Source organism: Drosophila persimilis, unplaced genomic scaffold, assembly GCF_003286085.1.
Source record: "Drosophila persimilis strain 14011-0111.01,24,50 unplaced genomic scaffold, DperRS2 tig00000606-arrow-arrow-pilon, whole genome shotgun sequence".
Lineage (NCBI taxonomy): Eukaryota > Metazoa > Arthropoda > Insecta > Diptera > Drosophilidae > Drosophila > Drosophila persimilis.
The window spans coordinates 928,733-945,303 of NW_020825324.1; the positions used below are offsets into that span (position 1 = coordinate 928,733).

Below are 16,571 nucleotides of genomic sequence, written 5' to 3' on the forward strand. Positions count from 1 at the left end.
ATCAATTGTTTCAATTGTGTAAAAACCTAAAATACTCGTAGAATCCCATCCAATCGTAGACTATATTCCGCTTCCAGGGTTTTTTTTTGCATATTAGCTAAAAAATTGTATGCATAATCTGCGGTTTTTTTTCATAAAAACTAGAACTATGACGGGGAGGGCTGAAAATTTCTAAATTCGATCAGCTGAAACACTTAAACACACTTCATTTTGCTTGTATTTAATTTAAAAAAAAAACGGTCATAAATATTCTATACGTGCACAGGTGTCGCTTTTGATAAATACATAAAATGTAGTTCCTATGTAGCAAATGTGTAGTTAGCGTGTCGTTACCACGATCTTATACCTAACGGCGTTCAACTGTTTAAATAGAGGGGGCTTAAGTGGGCTAAGTTATTTTGTTTCATCAATCTATTAAACTTAATTTTCAATGTTAGATAGAAATCCAATAAAAGCAAGAGTTTAAATTAAGCTAGTCAAGTAGAAAAATGATTCATTAATTGGATAAAATTAAGTGGGCAGAACTCAGAGATTTATATAGCTGAGAATTTTCGACGGAAGAAAGAATAACCAGGAATTAGTCTTCATAACTGGTTGACAACAATGATTACCGGCAACACTAATTTTCATACCCTAGGGAAGAGGATATTATAGATATGAGAAAGTGTTTGTCATCCCAGGCTCAGTAGGTATGAGGATCGAGGTAAATACATACAAAATGCTAATAAATAATGAATATGTCTAAAACGTATAAATTTGAGAAAAGATCTTTATAAATTACGTTTAATCTTCATATCAAATTAACGAAATAGGGCACTTTTATGCCTATACCAGCAACATTGCGACTGTTTTTTTGGTTGACCTTTTTTTTTAAACCTTGCTGCAGTCAACATACAATAAATGGGAGTACTAAAAACTAGCCAATCTTGTAGAAAATGTATTCATTAATGGCCTGAAATTATACGGGCAAAGCTAAAGGTTTTAGTTAGGCAGCATTATTCAACGGTAGAAAAAAATTGAGCAATTGGAATAATTTTTCTCTTACGTATTTTTGTGTGACCTATTTCGCAAAATCCTTGTTTTGTTTGAACTCTTGCGCTAAAACCTTTTTTTACACAAGATCCAATAAAAGCAAGTATTAAGAGTAAGCCAGTTAAGTAAAAATTGATTCATCAATCGTATAAAATTATGTGGGCATGAGTAAATATTCTATATAGCTGAGAATATTCCACGGAAGATCAAAAACGAGCAATATGTAAAATAGAATTTGAATTCGTCAGTATATTTACGGTATATTTCTGAGGGTCGGTCACACTGGATCAGCTGTTTCCCTGCTTGCACAACTTTTGCGGTGTTTTGTTGCAATTTTAGCCGTTTTTTCTATATAAAATCAAATTATTGACTCAAAATGCGCCTCACCAATGTCCTATTCAAGAAGGTGAAGAGCAAGTAAGTATGTTTACCTGAGAGACAGGGATAATTGGGTAATTTGTTGTCTGGTGTGTTGTGTTCCCGTAGACGCATCATGGTCGTGCTGGAGAGCGTGGTCAGCGGGCATCAGTACAATGCGTTCCGCGAACGCCTGGCCGAGAAGATCGAGGTGATACGCTTCGATCCGTACAGTGAGTATACATATATATATGGACAGCTGAAATGGAAATCTTTTCTCATCCGACTTATCTCCGCAGTTCAACAGGATAGCCTATACCGCGAGCGCAAGAGAATCCGCAGCGCCTGAACATGTAGAATAAATAAATGTTACACCACACAAACACACGCAAATGTTGCATCCCTTGGATTATTTATTTGTTCTTTTAATTCATGTTCTTGTTAATTTTCATGCTGTTGGCGCTGCCCTGGGACTCGACACATAACATTAAAGACACTGCGGGCTAAGGCGTGGGAGAACACAAATTACAAATGGTGAACAGAACAGGGAATATCTTAGTTTACTAGGACTCGACTCTCGCTTTGGGTTCGTTTATTTTGAGGGGGGAAGAATGCCCGAGCTTATAGTTTTTTGAAGGGCTTCTCAACCATAAGGATTCCGCGCTCCCAGAGGGCTTCGACAAACTCCAAGCGGTCTTCATCGTTTCCCATCGGGGGTAGATCTTTGATCTTTGTATACTCGGGATAGGCATGAATTAGCGTCTCAATAACAGTACCATGGAACGGTTCCAGCTCAAAGAAGTTTGGCTCATATTTACAATACTCCAAACCATTGTCCGTGTAGTAGTAGCAGCGCAGGACACCCTCGTCGACCGTCAGGCGTACGATATTGGCACGCAGCAGACGCACTGCCGTCCCCTCTGCGAGCTCGTAATCAAGTGAGCAATGGCCATTCCTATCGGCGGTAGCCTGTGCACCGAATACAGTGCGTTTCAACTCCTGGGGCGCAATGGTGGGTGGCAGGGCCTCGTGCTGGAATTTTATGGCCAATTGGTCCAAGGCCCGATCGATCTGACCCTCGGTGGGCACCAGACGCTGTGCTAGATTCTGGATATGCTGTATCAACTTTTGGCGATGCGCGCCCTTCCATTCGGCGTTGGCCACGCCAAGGTTCTGAAAGATGTCCAGCGGAAGCCCCTTGCGCAGCTTCAAGGTCTGCTCGACACTCTCCTTAACAACCAGGGGCATGAGCTTCTCCATCAGATTGGCGTACGATTGCTGCTGGTAGGCACTGAGGGTAATGTGCAGCGAATGCGAGTCCTTCTCTGTGATGGCCTGGTGGATCCAGCCGCGTGGGAAGTATAAGAGATCGCCGGGCTTCAGTACTATATCCATTATGGGATCGCCCAATTCGGTCTGGCTGAGGTTGCCCGACGATTCACGGGGCAGTTCTTTGGTGGGGGCGTAGATGCGCCAGCGCTTCTTGCCCTCCACCTGGAGAACAAAGGCTTCAATATCATCGTAATGCGGTGCGAATCCCTGGCTCTCGGGGGGCGTTAGGTAGACATTGGCCCCCACCAGGCAATGGAAAAACTCCTGCAGCATGACGCACAACTGCCTCAGCTGGACAAGGTAGCTGGAGGGATTCAGGATACGGATGCTGCAGCCGCGTTGATAGTGGGCCCAAACGCTAGGGGGCAAGGCACGACCGTCAGGGTTCAAGGTCTTCCGCACGCCGTCCTCATAGCTGGTTACATCGATGTTGGTGGTATACTCCACGTGGTTCTGGATCAGCATTTGGTCGATCATCTTGAACGATATTAGATTGGAGAATCCACCTGAGGTCGTTGTTTTCACTCTAAATGGACTCTTCTCCCAGTGGTCACGCAAGAAAGTGGCCATCGTCATCGGAGCAATGAGCTGAGCCAGTGTCCGCTTTCCCACTTCAATGCTGTTTTCCTTGTGCACTTTATGGCATGGCTCCAGGCGGTTTACGGCCTGACCAGCGCCAGCCTCTGCTCCTGCATCACCTCCGGGTTGAACAGATTTAACTAAACCGATTTTAATTCTGCATAACATGCTGGCCCCGGGTTCCTTCTTGATCGACTGTGGGGACAGCAACGCGCGGTCTGGCGACGCCACCTCCACCTTGACTGGAACCGTATTCTTCTTGCTGGGCAGCGGACATGACCTACGTTGGAGGGGGCAGGAGGGCGCCTTTGGCTGCTGTGTGGACCTGGCAGCCGATGTCGACTGGCCGACTGGAGTGGATGAAGTACGCTTGGCGCCGATGGGGTTGCTGCCCTCCGCCTCATCGTTGCGACGCTTCAGTGACTCACGAGTATTAGCCGGAGTTTCTGGCGAGGATTGAGACGAGTGGCTGTTCAGCGTGTATTCCTCGCCACTCTCGGACGATTCATATTCATCACTGCTGTCGGTGCTGTCGTCCTCCTCGTCTTCGCCGCTGCTGCTGCTGCTGCCGTTGTCGCCGTCGCTGTAGCTACCGTTCTTCTTTGGCGGACCCTTCTGCTTTCCGCCATTTTTGGAGGCCAAGTTCCTGTTGTTGTTATTTTTTGCGGCACCATTTTTGTCGGAATTCTTTGTTCCTTTTTGTACATCATTCTTTGAGGTTGCGGAGCCGCGATAGGCGGCAAAGGCCGAAACCTTTTTATTCTTGTCGGACATCTTTAAACTGTTATAATCTACAATCAGTCGATTGTCAAATACCAGTTACATCAAATCGCTTGTTCCCCAGAAATAGAAGACTTAATTTCACCGCAAAATATTTTAATCTCTGGCTGGTTTTGGCACTTTTTCGTTTCTTCGGGTTTTTTTGAAAATGAGACGGTATTTTTCGGTATATTTCTGAGGGTCACACTCACACTCCTGCAACGAGAAAATGAGTCGTAATTTTGAATGGGCTGTAAAAAAGGGTATGGACAACAAGCAAAAACAGCCAAGGCAAGTTGCGATAAGCGGCGGTGCAGAAATTGAATAAATAAAAGGGACCGTGTGTGTGACAACCACTTGGCACAATCCAGTCGTCAGCGTCAGGACAGTCTGACAGGGGGACAGGCAGGGACAGAATTGCTAAATATTCTATATAGCTGAGAATATTCCACGGAAGATCAAAAACGAGTAATATGTAAAATATAACTTTAATTCGTCAGTATATTTACGGTATATTTCGGTATTTCTCTGAGGGTCGGTCGCACTGGATCAGCTGTTTCCCTGCTTGCACAGCTTTTGCGGTGTTTTGTTGCAATTTTAGCCGTTTTTTATACCCGATACTCAAAAAAAATATTGGGGTATATTAGATTTGTGGTAAAAGTGGATGTGTGTAACGTCCAGAAGGAATCGTTTCCGACCCCATAAAGTATATATATTCTTGATCAGCATCAACAGCTGAGTCGATTGAGCCATGTCTGTCTGTCCGTCCGTCCGTTTGTCCGACCCCTTCAGCGCCTAGTGCTCAAAGACTATAAGAGCTAGAGCAACGATGTTTCGGATCCAGACTTCTGTGATATGTCACTGCTACAAGAATATTTCAAAACTTTGCCCCGCCCACTTCCGCCCCCACAAAGGGCGAAAATCTGTGGCATCCACAATTTCGACGATACGAGAAAACTAAAACCGCAAAATCGTAGAAGATGACTATATCTTCTAGAGTGCAAAATCTGAACCAGATCGTATAATTATCATAGCCAGAATCAATAAAACAATTTCATTCTTTCTCGCTCTGTCTCTCTCTAACACACAGGTTTCATGGTCGGTTTTGCCAATTGCAAAATATGAGTTCAAGGATCTCAGAACCCATAAGAGCTAGAGCAACCAAATTTGGTATCCGCGCTCCTGTGATATCGGACTTTGACCGTTTTGTGTCAAAATTTCGCCACACCCCCTTCCGCCCCCGCAAAGGACGAAAATCTGGGGCATCCACAAATCTCAGAGACTATTAATGCTAGAGTAACCAAATTTGGTATCCGCACTTCTGTTAGATCTCACTATAAAACGTATATCTCAAAATTTCACACCACCCCCTTCCGCCCACACAAAGGACGAAAATCTGTTGCACCCACAATATTGCAGATTCGAGAAAACTAAAAACGCAGAATCATAGATAACGGCCATATCTATCAGATTGCTGAATCTGGATCAGATCCGATTATTTTTATAGCCAAAAGGAACAAATCAATTTGCACTGGCTAAGCAGCGCCCGACGTCACGCTCAGACTGATTTTCTGTCTCTCTCGCACGCACTCTTTGTCGTGTCGTTTAATATTAGCGGCGTCTGCCGGAGGAGAGCCATACTGACTTAGTATCGGGTATAACTGTAGAGTTGCGGTGTCCGCAGCAACTCACAACGTTCCCCCTCGTTTTTCTATATAAAATCGAATTATTGACTCAAAATGCGCCTCACCAATGTCCTATTCAAGAAGGTGAAGAGCAAGTAAGTATGTTTACCTGAGAGACAGGGATAATTGGGTAATTTGTTGTCTGGTGTGTTGTGTTCCCGTAGACGCATCATGGTCGTGCTGGAGAGCGTGGTCAGCGGGCATCAGTACAATGCGTTCCGCGAACGCCTGGCCGAGAAGATCGAGGTGATACGCTTCGATCCGTACAGTGAGTATACATATATATATGGACAGCTGAAATGGAAATCTTTTCTCATCCGACTTATCTCCGCAGTTCAACAGGATAGCCTATACCGCGAGCGCAAGAGAATCCGCAGCGCCTGAACATGTAGAATAAATAAATGTTACACCACACAAACACACGCAAATGTTGCATCCCTTGGATTATTTATTTGTTCTTTTAATTCATGTTCTTGTTAATTTTCATGCTGTTGGCGCTGCCCTGGGACTCGACACATAACATTAAAGACACTGCGGGCTAAGGCGTGGGAGAACACAAATTACAAATGGTGAACAGAACAGGGAATATCTTAGTTTACTAGGACTCGACTCTCGCTTTGGGTTCGTTTATTTTGAGGGGGGAAGAATGCCCGAGCTTATAGTTTTTTGAAGGGCTTCTCAACCATAAGGATTCCGCGCTCCCAGAGGGCTTCGACAAACTCCAAGCGGTCTTCATCGTTTCCCATCGGGGGTAGATCTTTGATCTTTGTATACTCGGGATAGGCATGAATTAGCGTCTCAATAACAGTACCATGGAACGGTTCCAGCTCAAAGAAGTTTGGCTCATATTTACAATACTCCAAACCATTGTCCGTGTAGTAGTAGCAGCGCAGGACACCCTCGTCGACCGTCAGGCGTACGATATTGGCACGCAGCAGACGCACTGCCGTCCCCTCTGCGAGCTCGTAATCAAGTGAGCAATGGCCATTCCTATCGGCGGTAGCCTGTGCACCGAATACAGTGCGTTTCAACTCCTGGGGCGCAATGGTGGGTGGCAGGGCCTCGTGCTGGAATTTTATGGCCAATTGGTCCAAGGCCCGATCGATCTGACCCTCGGTGGGCACCAGACGCTGTGCTAGATTCTGGATATGCTGTATCAACTTTTGGCGATGCGCGCCCTTCCATTCGGCGTTGGCCACGCCAAGGTTCTGAAAGATGTCCAGCGGAAGCCCCTTGCGCAGCTTCAAGGTCTGCTCGACACTCTCCTTAACAACCAGGGGCATGAGCTTCTCCATCAGATTGGCGTACGATTGCTGCTGGTAGGCACTGAGGGTAATGTGCAGCGAATGCGAGTCCTTCTCTGTGATGGCCTGGTGGATCCAGCCGCGTGGGAAGTATAAGAGATCGCCGGGCTTCAGTACTATATCCATTATGGGATCGCCCAATTCGGTCTGGCTGAGGTTGCCCGACGATTCACGGGGCAGTTCTTTGGTGGGGGCGTAGATGCGCCAGCGCTTCTTGCCCTCTACCTGGAGAACAAAGGCTTCAATATCATCGTAATGCGGTGCGAATCCCTGGCTCTCGGGGGGCGTTAGGTAGACATTGGCCCCCACCAGGCAATGGAAAAACTCCTGCAGCTTGACGCACAACTGCCTCAGCTGGACAAGGTAGCTGGAGGGATTCAGGATACGGATGCTGCAGCCGCGTTGATAGTGGGCCCAAACGCTAGGGGGCAAGGCACGACCGTCAGGGTTCAAGGTCTTCCGCACGCCGTCCTCATAGCTGGTTACATCGATGTTGGTGGTATACTCCACGTGGTTCTGGATCAGCATTTGGTCGATCATCTTGAACGATATTAGATTGGAGAATCCACCTGAGGTCGTTGTTTTCACTCTAAATGGACTCTTCTCCCAGTGGTCACGCAAGAAAGTGGCCATCGTCATCGGAGCAATGAGCTGAGCCAGTGTCCGCTTTCCCACTTCAATGCTGTTTTCCTTGTGCACTTCATGGCATGGCTCCAGGCGGTTTACGGCCTGACCAGCGCCAGCCTCTGCTCCTGCATCACCTCCGGGTTGAACAGATTTAACTAAACCGATTTTAATTCTGCATAACATGCTGGCCCCTGGTTCCTTCTTGATCGACTGTGGGGACAGCAACGCGCGGTCTGGCGACGCCACCTCCACCTTGACTGGAACCGTATTCTTCTTGCTGGGCAGCGGACATGACCTACGTTGGAGGGGGCAGGAGGGCGCCTTTGGCTGCTGTGTGGACCTGGCAGCCGATGTCGACTGGCCGACTGGAGTGGATGAAGTACGCTTGGCGCCGATGGGGTTGCTGCCCTCCGCCTCATCGTTGCGACGCTTCAGTGACTCACGAGTATTAGCCGGAGTTTCTGGCGAGGATTGAGACGAGTGGCTGTTCAGCGTGTATTCCTCGCCACTCTCGGACGATTCATATTCATCACTGCTGTCGGTGCTGTCGTCCTCCTCGTCTTCGCCGCTGCTGCTGCTGCTGCCGTTGTCGCCGTCGCTGTAGCTACCGTTCTTCTTTGGCGGACCCTTCTGCTTTCCGCCATTTTTGGAGGCCAAGTTCCTGTTGTTGTTATTTTTTGCGGCACCATTTTTGTCGGAATTCTTTGTTCCTTTTTGTACATCATTCTTTGAGGTTGCGGAGCCGCGATAGGCGGCAAAGGCCGAAACCTTTTTATTCTTGTCGGACATCTTTAAACTGTTATAATCTACAATCAGTCGATTGTCAAATACCAGTTACATCAAATCGCTTGTTCCCCAGAAATAGAAGACTTAATTTCACCGCAAAATTATATTTTAATCTCTGGCTGGTTTTGGCACTTTTTCGTTTCTTCGGGTTTTTTTGAAAATGAGACGGTATATTTCGGTATATTTCTGAGGGTCACACTCACACTCCTGCAACGAGAAAATGAGTCGTAATTTTGAATGGGCTGTAAAAAAGGGTATGGACAACAGGCAAAAACAGCCAAGGCAAGTTGCAAGGTTCGTACGAACCTCACCTCGCGTGTGAGGACAATATACCTTGAAGACAAGATATATAGGGCAAAGGGGGGAGTTTTACCTTGCACGCGTTGTACTTTCAGTTCCGTTTTGGCTGTTATCCATACCCCCTTTCTCATCCCATGCATGTAGCACGTGTGTAGTAATCGTGTAGAGCTGCCAAGTAACATGTAATAAACTGAGCAAAATGTAAACATTTTAGAAATTCAGAAATTCCAATTTTTTTGAACCGATCGGGTGGGGTGCTGCGCGTCGTTGCAAAGTAAATAAAACTAAATAAGTGTATAGAGCGCAGCCTGCAGCCTTTAATCTTGTGTAATTCAGCCGTGTGTAATTACTAGACAAAGCGATAAGCGGTGGTGCAGAAATTGAATAAATAAAAGGGACCGTGTGTGTGACAATCACTTGGCACAATCCAGTCGTCAGCGTCAGGACAGTCTGACAGGGGGACAGGCAGGGACAGAAGCGTGTAAATAGGCAGGGCTGTTAAGCGCGTGAGAGCGGGACGAGAGAGGACGAAATCAGGTGTTTACAACTCTCTCTCTTTCTCACTCAGTATATATGTATTTGTGTGGTTGGGTGTTCCTGTGCCCGCCTGTGTGTGCATGTGTGTGCGTGTGCGTGAATAATAATATCAAACAATTCATGCAATAAATTATAATAATTTACAGATAAATAACATCAATTGTTTATTTTTTTATATATAAATTTTTTTATGGTTGTTGTTGTGCCTTGGGACACACAGCGGAGAAAACGAAAATTTCAAATTCAAACAATTTGGTTTTTAACAATTTGAAACCAAAATGGCCCCGGCACTAAGCAAACTGGCCAACAATCGGAGCGCCATTGTTGGTGTGGCAGGCATGACGGCAGCCGTGTGGATAATTGCCTACGCCAAGATGTCCAACAAAAAGAGGTGAGTCCCCCCGCTGAACCGTACGATCCATACCCATCCTCCCCACAACCAACCTAATCAAAATATCATCAGTACAATAATAATCTCTTCGGCGTGTACGATCTCCTCGTACGGCTCGCATTAATACTTATACTATTATATTTTTTTTTTGATCAGCCAGCCCAAAACATTGAGGAAGGTCTCGGTCGGGATCTTTCAAAAATTTGGCTTGACATTGAATTTGATTTACGGTACGCGAGTATTTACGCTAAGCCTGCACTCTGCTCTGCCTCCAGCCTCCCCAGTAGTCCGGAGCTGAGACTCGAGTTTTTTTTTGCAATCTTTGCGGTTCTCTGGCGCTCTCTCTCTCTCTGCTTGTGTGTGGATCGTACGATGGCCGGTAGTGGGTCGTCTGTGTGGAACTTAAAACTGGTTTAGTGACTACCTTTGTGGCCATATTTGATGCATTTTATCTTCATCCATCTGCCTCTTCGATTTTCCTACCCACTAGCCTCAAGGACAGCTAGCCACGAGCAGCTGTTCCATTCCGTTCCGGCTGATCTTGTTCCCTCCCAAGATCTCAATGCAAGAGGAAGGGGTTCTGTGCCCCAGTTTAGGCTTTCACTCTGGCTGCCTGTTTTTTTTTTTTTCAAGTGCCGCTCTGCTGCACCTCTTACATGGCCTTCCTTTCTGATCCCACTCTCCACTACTCTAAGTACATATCTCTAGAGAGCAAGAGAGAGATTAAAAGTTATCTCCATAAGATGGGGATCCGCAGTTTAAAGCTTTCTCTTCAATCATTCGCTCTGAATTGCTAAAATTGATACTGATCCCCACTCAACCACAATGTATCTCTTAATCTCTATAAGAAAGGGCTCTTCACTGCTTCCTCATTTGAAGCTTTCACTCCACTGTCCCCACTTAAAGCCCTCAAGTTCCAGTCTGAACAGCCTGCATATGGAAAAACGATTTAAACAAGTGCTGCATCGATGGCCGGCACAAGAGATCACTGTGCAAAGTCTCCCCCACTCTACAGTCCCACTTTTTACAGTCCAATTTTTGATATGCAGACGACGGCCACGTTTCGGGGTTCTCGTTTCAATGGACTTGGGGTTTCGGGGGCGCTAATCTTATCTGCTGGCCAGACGACTAGACGAGTCCATATTAACCAATGCTTCAGCTATCGCTCGTGGTGCGCCTGTACATGATTAGACTGATTGCCTGTTACCACCCCCATTGCGGGGATCGGTGGGCTCCATGCGATACGGGAAAACCAGCATTATTCGATCTATTTCTGGTCTAATTTAATTGAATTCCAAATGCTGGTTCTATTTGCATGACCAAAGCAATTAATTAGAGACTGAGAGAGAGGGAGAGATTGTGGATTGTGTGTATGTGTGTTTGTGGGATTTGTGGGGAATGCGGACCACTCGATAATTGTCTCGATAATGGTCTCGATAGCATCGAGCAATCGACTTGTTGTTTGCTCTTTCCACACTTTCTGTGCACTTTGGAAAGCAATAAAAAACATTTAATGGTCTGGCCGCCGTTGCCCGCTGCCGCCCGTTGTGGAATGGCCGGTAAATTTATGCGACATGTTGCATATATTCGCGCCCTACGCCTGATCTGTTGTGGCATATCAGTTCTGCTGATGCCATTAGTGTGATGATGCGTGTGAGTGAGAAGCTGGAAGACTCAAATGACACAGCAGGGTGTGCATCGGGTAAAGACGAAAGTCTACTCCTACCCGCGCGCACACTCGAAATGCAAATGCAAATCTAGACGACCCCGAGCCGCAAGTCCAACAACTTTGACTTCCAGCAGCAGCAGCCCCTGCAATGCAATTAAACACGTAGCCAGCCATTGTGCTGCTGTATGAGTGGTATGGAGTGGGGGTGAAAGCGTATTTGGAGTTGGCCAACAATTGCATCATCCATATGGACACATGGAGGACAGGTGCCACAAGTGTCACAATTTAATGGCATCCCGAGTATCAAACATAAACATTACGAGACACGAGTGCGGCACGAGTACCCGGTAGCACCTTAATGACTGGAGATAGAGAGAGAAAGAGAGGCTTCCTGAAACCTACCAAGGGGCCGGGGCCGGGGCCGGTGCTGGGACCGGGACCGGTCTCCACTTATAGAAATGAGACATTGTACGATTCTGGTTTCGTTTTGTGTAGGTTTTTTTTGTTTTGCGGGTTCCCTTTTGCTATTCCAACGGCGAGTATTTGACCGACCCGCAGACAGACATACAGACAGACCGGCCAGAATAAATGCTAATTTGTGTTGTAGTTGTAGCGGCCGCGTCGTCATATTCCACAGGTAGACACACGGACAAGAGAGCGCACTTCTCTTCTCACTTCTTCAGGTGTGCGAGTGCGAGTGCTTGTGTGTGTGTGTGGGTTTGGGTAACTGTTGCGTAACATTGGCAAAAGACGTTTACGTTTATTTCGGGCCACAGCCTGAACGGTAAACGGCGAACGGTAAAATAGTTTTTGCTTGTTGCTTATTTTTCTTCATTGCCATTAATAACTGTTTGCCTGATAATATTTTAGTTATATTATGCTTCAATTAGTGCCCAAACATTGGGCACCGGCGTTCGGGGGTTAACACTGCTCTTTGTGTGGCCTGGTCTGGTCTGGGGCCCTGGTCCTCTCTCGTCTCCTCTGTTTGGCTGCCTTTCGCTCCCTGTTGGCAACAGTTGGTCGTCGCCCCGTCTCTCTCTATGTAATGTAAATCTTATTCTGATGCTGTAAATTTCCACATCCAATGTCGCAGTTTGTGTTTCGTGTAATTGCAAGCCAAACTAATTTTGCGCGTGAAATTAAGTCCCAATTGGAATGCTGATTTACGGGGGATGCATTTACAAAGCCGCCAGACGGAAAAGCCAACGGACAGACACCTGCAGTAGCCAACCGGATTGCAGTAACTTCTGGAAGATCGATAGATCGATCGAAGAAAGTGCTCTCTCTTAGATATGTACATACATTCGTGCACACATATGAGTGTATGTTCCATAACGGGAATGGGTTTGTTTTCTTGGCACATGTTCATCGGAAGGGAGCGGGCGAGAGAGAGAGAGAGAGAGAGAGATGCAAACAGGAATGGGTGTATGTATGTATGGCTTGCACATACATCTGTATTCGTTTGGAAAATGTTTATCAGTACGATAAGAGAGAGCGAAACGGGCGATCAGATACGCAAGGGGCTAGGCTAGGCCAAAAAGAAGTGAAACATTTGAACTTTGCTCCCCTCCTCGCGAAATCAGGTCGGCCCCTGAGTCAGCAGGCCCGCAAACTCTGTTGCTCCTCTTCCTCTCTCTGCTGTGTTCATCTCGTGTTTGGGTTCAATGTGCCGCCAGCCAATCGATCGCCGGTGGGCGATAAGCAGTAGCGAGAAGACAGTTTCGATCCACCGAAAGATAGAGATGGGAGGTGGGAGAGATGGCAGATGAGAGGTGGTGTTGTGTTGGGTGATTAAGAGCACGAGGGAAAGATGGAGACTCACCGGGCTCGGACTCGCGATCGAGCGACCTATGGACCCAAACGCATGTTGCACGAGCGGACGCGCGTCCGCGCAGGCGGGGAAACGAAACGAGTTTAATACACGGATTTCCAAATAAGGAAACGCGGAACGATAAATACAGACAATACAAGAGCATTACGAATAAATTAGAGAGCCGCCGCTGCCGGCCCATGGCGTTTGGAATTCAAGAAATGCCCAAGTCATCGCGACTCATCATCTTTTGTGCGACGGCTGCGCCCGACACCTAGAGCATAGAGAGGCATGATAACACGAGCTTTGTACTTTGACTTGCCCCAGCCCCGGCCCCGGCCCCAGTCCCAGAGCCCCGAAGCTGCAATCCCCGATCCGCAGCAGATAACGATGTCTGTTGCACTCCCACCTGTCTGACCTTTGGCCACTCATCCCCTACATTTCACTCTTCCCATATTCACATGCCAACTTGAACCGCCTTTGTCCTTTGCAGAAAATCCAGCTATGAGGACAAGATTCAGTACACAATTGCAGAAAAGAAGGATAAGAAGGCGAACAAGGCCCATGTCAATTCAGTATTCTTCAAACAGCTGCGAAAGCTGCTCCGTAAGTGACTCAAATGATGCCCATGACGGCCATGACCCTCGCGTGCATGCTAATGCTCTGCATCTTTGTTATTTTCCAGCCATACTCATTCCTGGATTCTGGAGCGTGGAGACGGGACTACTGTTCCTGGTGGCCGCCGCACTGATTGGCCGTTCGGTGAGCGATATCTGGATGATCCAGAACGCGACGGTTGTGGAGAGCACCATCATACATATGAATAAAACCAAATTCAAGGCGGCACTGCTCAAATATCTAACAGCCCTGCCAGCGGTAAGGCATCACAGTTCTGTCTAGAACTTTGGGAAGTTCCTAATTGCCGATCCCCCCCCTCCAATTGCAGATCTCTGTGGTAACCAATGTCCTAAAGTGGAGCCTGGGCGAGCTGAAGCTCCGCTTTCGCACAAATCTGACGCATCATCTGTACAATCAATACCTAAAGTGAGTTAAGGACTGGATCTGGAAATCTGTACAGACATTTTTATCTGATTTCTCCTCTTCTCCAGCGGCTACACGTACTACAAAATGTCGAATCTGGACAATAGAATAGCAAACGCCGACCAGCTGCTGACCACGGACATTGACAAGTTCTGTGAAAGCGCGACGGATCTGTACTCGAACATTAGCAAGCCCGTGCTGGATATTTTCATCTACGTGTACCGCCTGACGGTGAACCTGGGCGGCAAGACGCCGTCGATACTGATGCTGTATCTGCTGATCGCTGGCGTGTTTCTAACACGTCTGCGCCGTCCCACCGGACGCCTGACGGTCGAGGAGCAGAAGCTGGAGGGAGAGTTCCGGTATGTGAACAGCAGGCTGATCACCAACTCGGAGGAGGTGGCCTTCTATCAGGGCAATGTGCGCGAGAAGCTCACCCTGCTGGCCAGCTACTCCAAGCTGCGTGCGCACCTGAGCAAATTCCTCGAATTCCGCGTCAGCATGGGCATCATCGACAACATTATTGGCAAATGTATGTCCACACACACACACACAAGCAGTATACTGCTAAGCGACTAACCACTGTATCTCTTTGCAGACTTTGCCTCCATCGTTGGCTTCTACGCGGTATCCATACCCTTCTTCACCGACAATCATCCCCTGCTTTCTGGGGAGCAGAGCGGGCAGCGTCTGCAGGCGTACTACACCTACGGCCGGATGCTGGTTAAGCTGGCGGAGGCTATTGGTCGTCTGGTGTTGGCCGGACGGGAAATGTCACGCCTTGCGGGCTTCACCGCCCGCATGACCGAACTGATCAAGGTGCTGGGTGATCTCAACAAGGGCACCTATGAGCGAACCATGGTCAATGGCAACAACATCAACCTCACCCAGAACGCCAGCGGATCTGCGGCGAATAGCTTCGGGCCAAATAAGGGGATCATGTGCTTCGAGGACAACATCATCCGGTTCGAGCAGGTGCCTCTGGTCACGCCCAATGGCGATGTGCTGCTCAATGAGCTGACCTTTGAGGTCAAGTAAGTGGCTGCACTGGTACAGGCCCTTTCGGCCTCTAGTTCATGGCAAATCATTACCTGTTCTGTATTCTCTCGCAGATCTGGCACCAATGTTCTGGTTTGCGGACCCAATGGCTGCGGCAAGTCCTCGCTGTTCCGCATCCTTGGCGAGCTGTGGCCCACGTGGGGCGGCAAGGTGACAAAGCCATCAAGGGGCAAGCTCTTCTACATACCTCAGAGGCCCTACATGACGTTGGGCACATTGCGCGATCAGGTACGCGATTACAATGGCTTACAATGGCAAAAGCCAAAAGGGGGGGAGGTTGACACTCGTTCACACACTGTTCTCTATTACCTGTAGATCATCTATCCGCACACGCGCGAGGATATGCGACGAGTGGGTCAGTCGGACGAGGATCTCATGCACTATTTGGACACTGTTCAGCTGACGTATCTGGAGCAGCGGGAGAATGGGCTGGATGCCATCGAGGACTGGATCGATGTGCTGTCGGGCGGTGAGAAGCAGCGCGTGGCCATGGCCCGACTCTTCTACCATCGGCCGCAGTTTGCCATTCTCGATGAGTGCACCAGCGCCGTGTCCGTGGATGTTGAGGGCAAGATGTACAGCTATTGCCGGGAGGTGGGCATCACGCTCTTCACTGTCTCGCATCGTAAATCGCTTTGGGTCCATCACGACTACTATCTGCAGTTCGATGGACGGGGCAGCTACGAGTTTGAGGCGATCGACCAGGACAAGGAGCATTTTGGCTCCTAATGAGCTAATCTTCCACATTCATCCCGCTTCCATTTTTTCAATGCCCAATGATCGAGAGCAGGCAGCAGTGTGCGATTCTCCAAAACCCACGTGCAATTCCCGCTCCATTTTAGGCTGTAACTTTTTTTGGTGCTGGCAAATCCTTGCTCCTACTCCGCCTCCACCTCTTGGCTCTGTGTCTACCTCTACCTTTACCATTTCTTGCTTCGTTTTGTGATGTGTGTGATTTTTATTTGTTTGTTTTGTTTACTCGCTTATTCTATTCCATAGCTTAATTCTGGGCTTAGTCGGCTTTTAGTTGTATTTTCGACAACAGAGTTTTGGTGATTAGAGATTTAAGCGTAAAGTAATAAACCCCCCTACCCCAAAAGATGACGATCGCGAGAGTCCATATAGCAAAACACATTTTAGTAAATTTATACGACTAATATACACAATACAAATACATATATATATATATATATATAGTACAAACTATATATCGATTTCGCACACAAATACAAATGTTCAGTCCCCCTAGTAAATTGTAAATTACACATTCGATTATCCCATTGTATCCTTTTGCTTTTATGCT

The 16,571-nt window shown here is 47.5% G+C and overlaps 5 protein-coding genes across 5 annotated transcripts; 3 read left to right on the forward strand and 2 right to left on the reverse strand.

Moving 5' to 3' along the window:
• The first annotated feature begins 1,365 nt into the window (after positions 1–1,365).
• LOC6597401 (39S ribosomal protein L33, mitochondrial) lies at positions 1,366–1,776 on the forward strand. Its single transcript, XM_002022457.2, has 3 exons — positions 1,366–1,449; positions 1,519–1,622; positions 1,689–1,776. Exons 1-3 carry the CDS (start codon positions 1,409–1,411, stop codon positions 1,736–1,738), a joined length of 195 nt encoding a protein of 64 aa, XP_002022493.1. The 5' UTR covers positions 1,366–1,408; the 3' UTR covers positions 1,739–1,776.
• An 8-nt stretch (positions 1,777–1,784) lies between these two features.
• On the reverse strand, positions 1,785–4,168 carry LOC6597402 (bifunctional lysine-specific demethylase and histidyl-hydroxylase NO66). Its single transcript, XM_002022458.2, has one exon. It carries the CDS (start codon positions 4,072–4,074, stop codon positions 2,011–2,013), a length of 2,064 nt encoding a protein of 687 aa, XP_002022494.2. The 5' UTR covers positions 4,075–4,168; the 3' UTR covers positions 1,785–2,010.
• Positions 4,169–5,756: 1,588 nt separating this feature from the next.
• Positions 5,757–6,166, forward strand: LOC6597403 (39S ribosomal protein L33, mitochondrial). Its single transcript, XM_002022459.2, has 3 exons — positions 5,757–5,839; positions 5,909–6,012; positions 6,079–6,166. Exons 1-3 carry the CDS (start codon positions 5,799–5,801, stop codon positions 6,126–6,128), a joined length of 195 nt encoding a protein of 64 aa, XP_002022495.1. The 5' UTR covers positions 5,757–5,798; the 3' UTR covers positions 6,129–6,166.
• A 234-nt stretch (positions 6,167–6,400) lies between these two features.
• Positions 6,401–8,464, reverse strand: LOC113566194 (bifunctional lysine-specific demethylase and histidyl-hydroxylase NO66-like). The gene is made up of 2 exons (XM_026990723.1): positions 8,284–8,464; positions 6,401–8,136 (listed from the first exon to the last, which is right to left on the reverse strand). Exons 1-2 carry the CDS (start codon positions 8,462–8,464, stop codon positions 6,401–6,403), a joined length of 1,917 nt encoding a protein of 638 aa, XP_026846524.1.
• Positions 8,465–9,066: 602 nt separating this feature from the next.
• On the forward strand, positions 9,067–16,540 carry LOC6597405 (ATP-binding cassette sub-family D member 3). Its single transcript, XM_002022461.2, has 9 exons — positions 9,067–9,298; positions 9,519–9,689; positions 13,662–13,774; positions 13,854–14,044; positions 14,115–14,212; positions 14,278–14,741; positions 14,808–15,243; positions 15,322–15,496; positions 15,584–16,540. The coding sequence occupies exons 2-9, from the start codon at positions 9,577–9,579 to the stop codon at positions 15,995–15,997; spliced, it is 2,004 nt and encodes a 667-aa protein (XP_002022497.1). The 5' UTR covers positions 9,067–9,298; positions 9,519–9,576; the 3' UTR covers positions 15,998–16,540.
• The last annotated feature ends 31 nt before the right edge of the window (positions 16,541–16,571 follow it).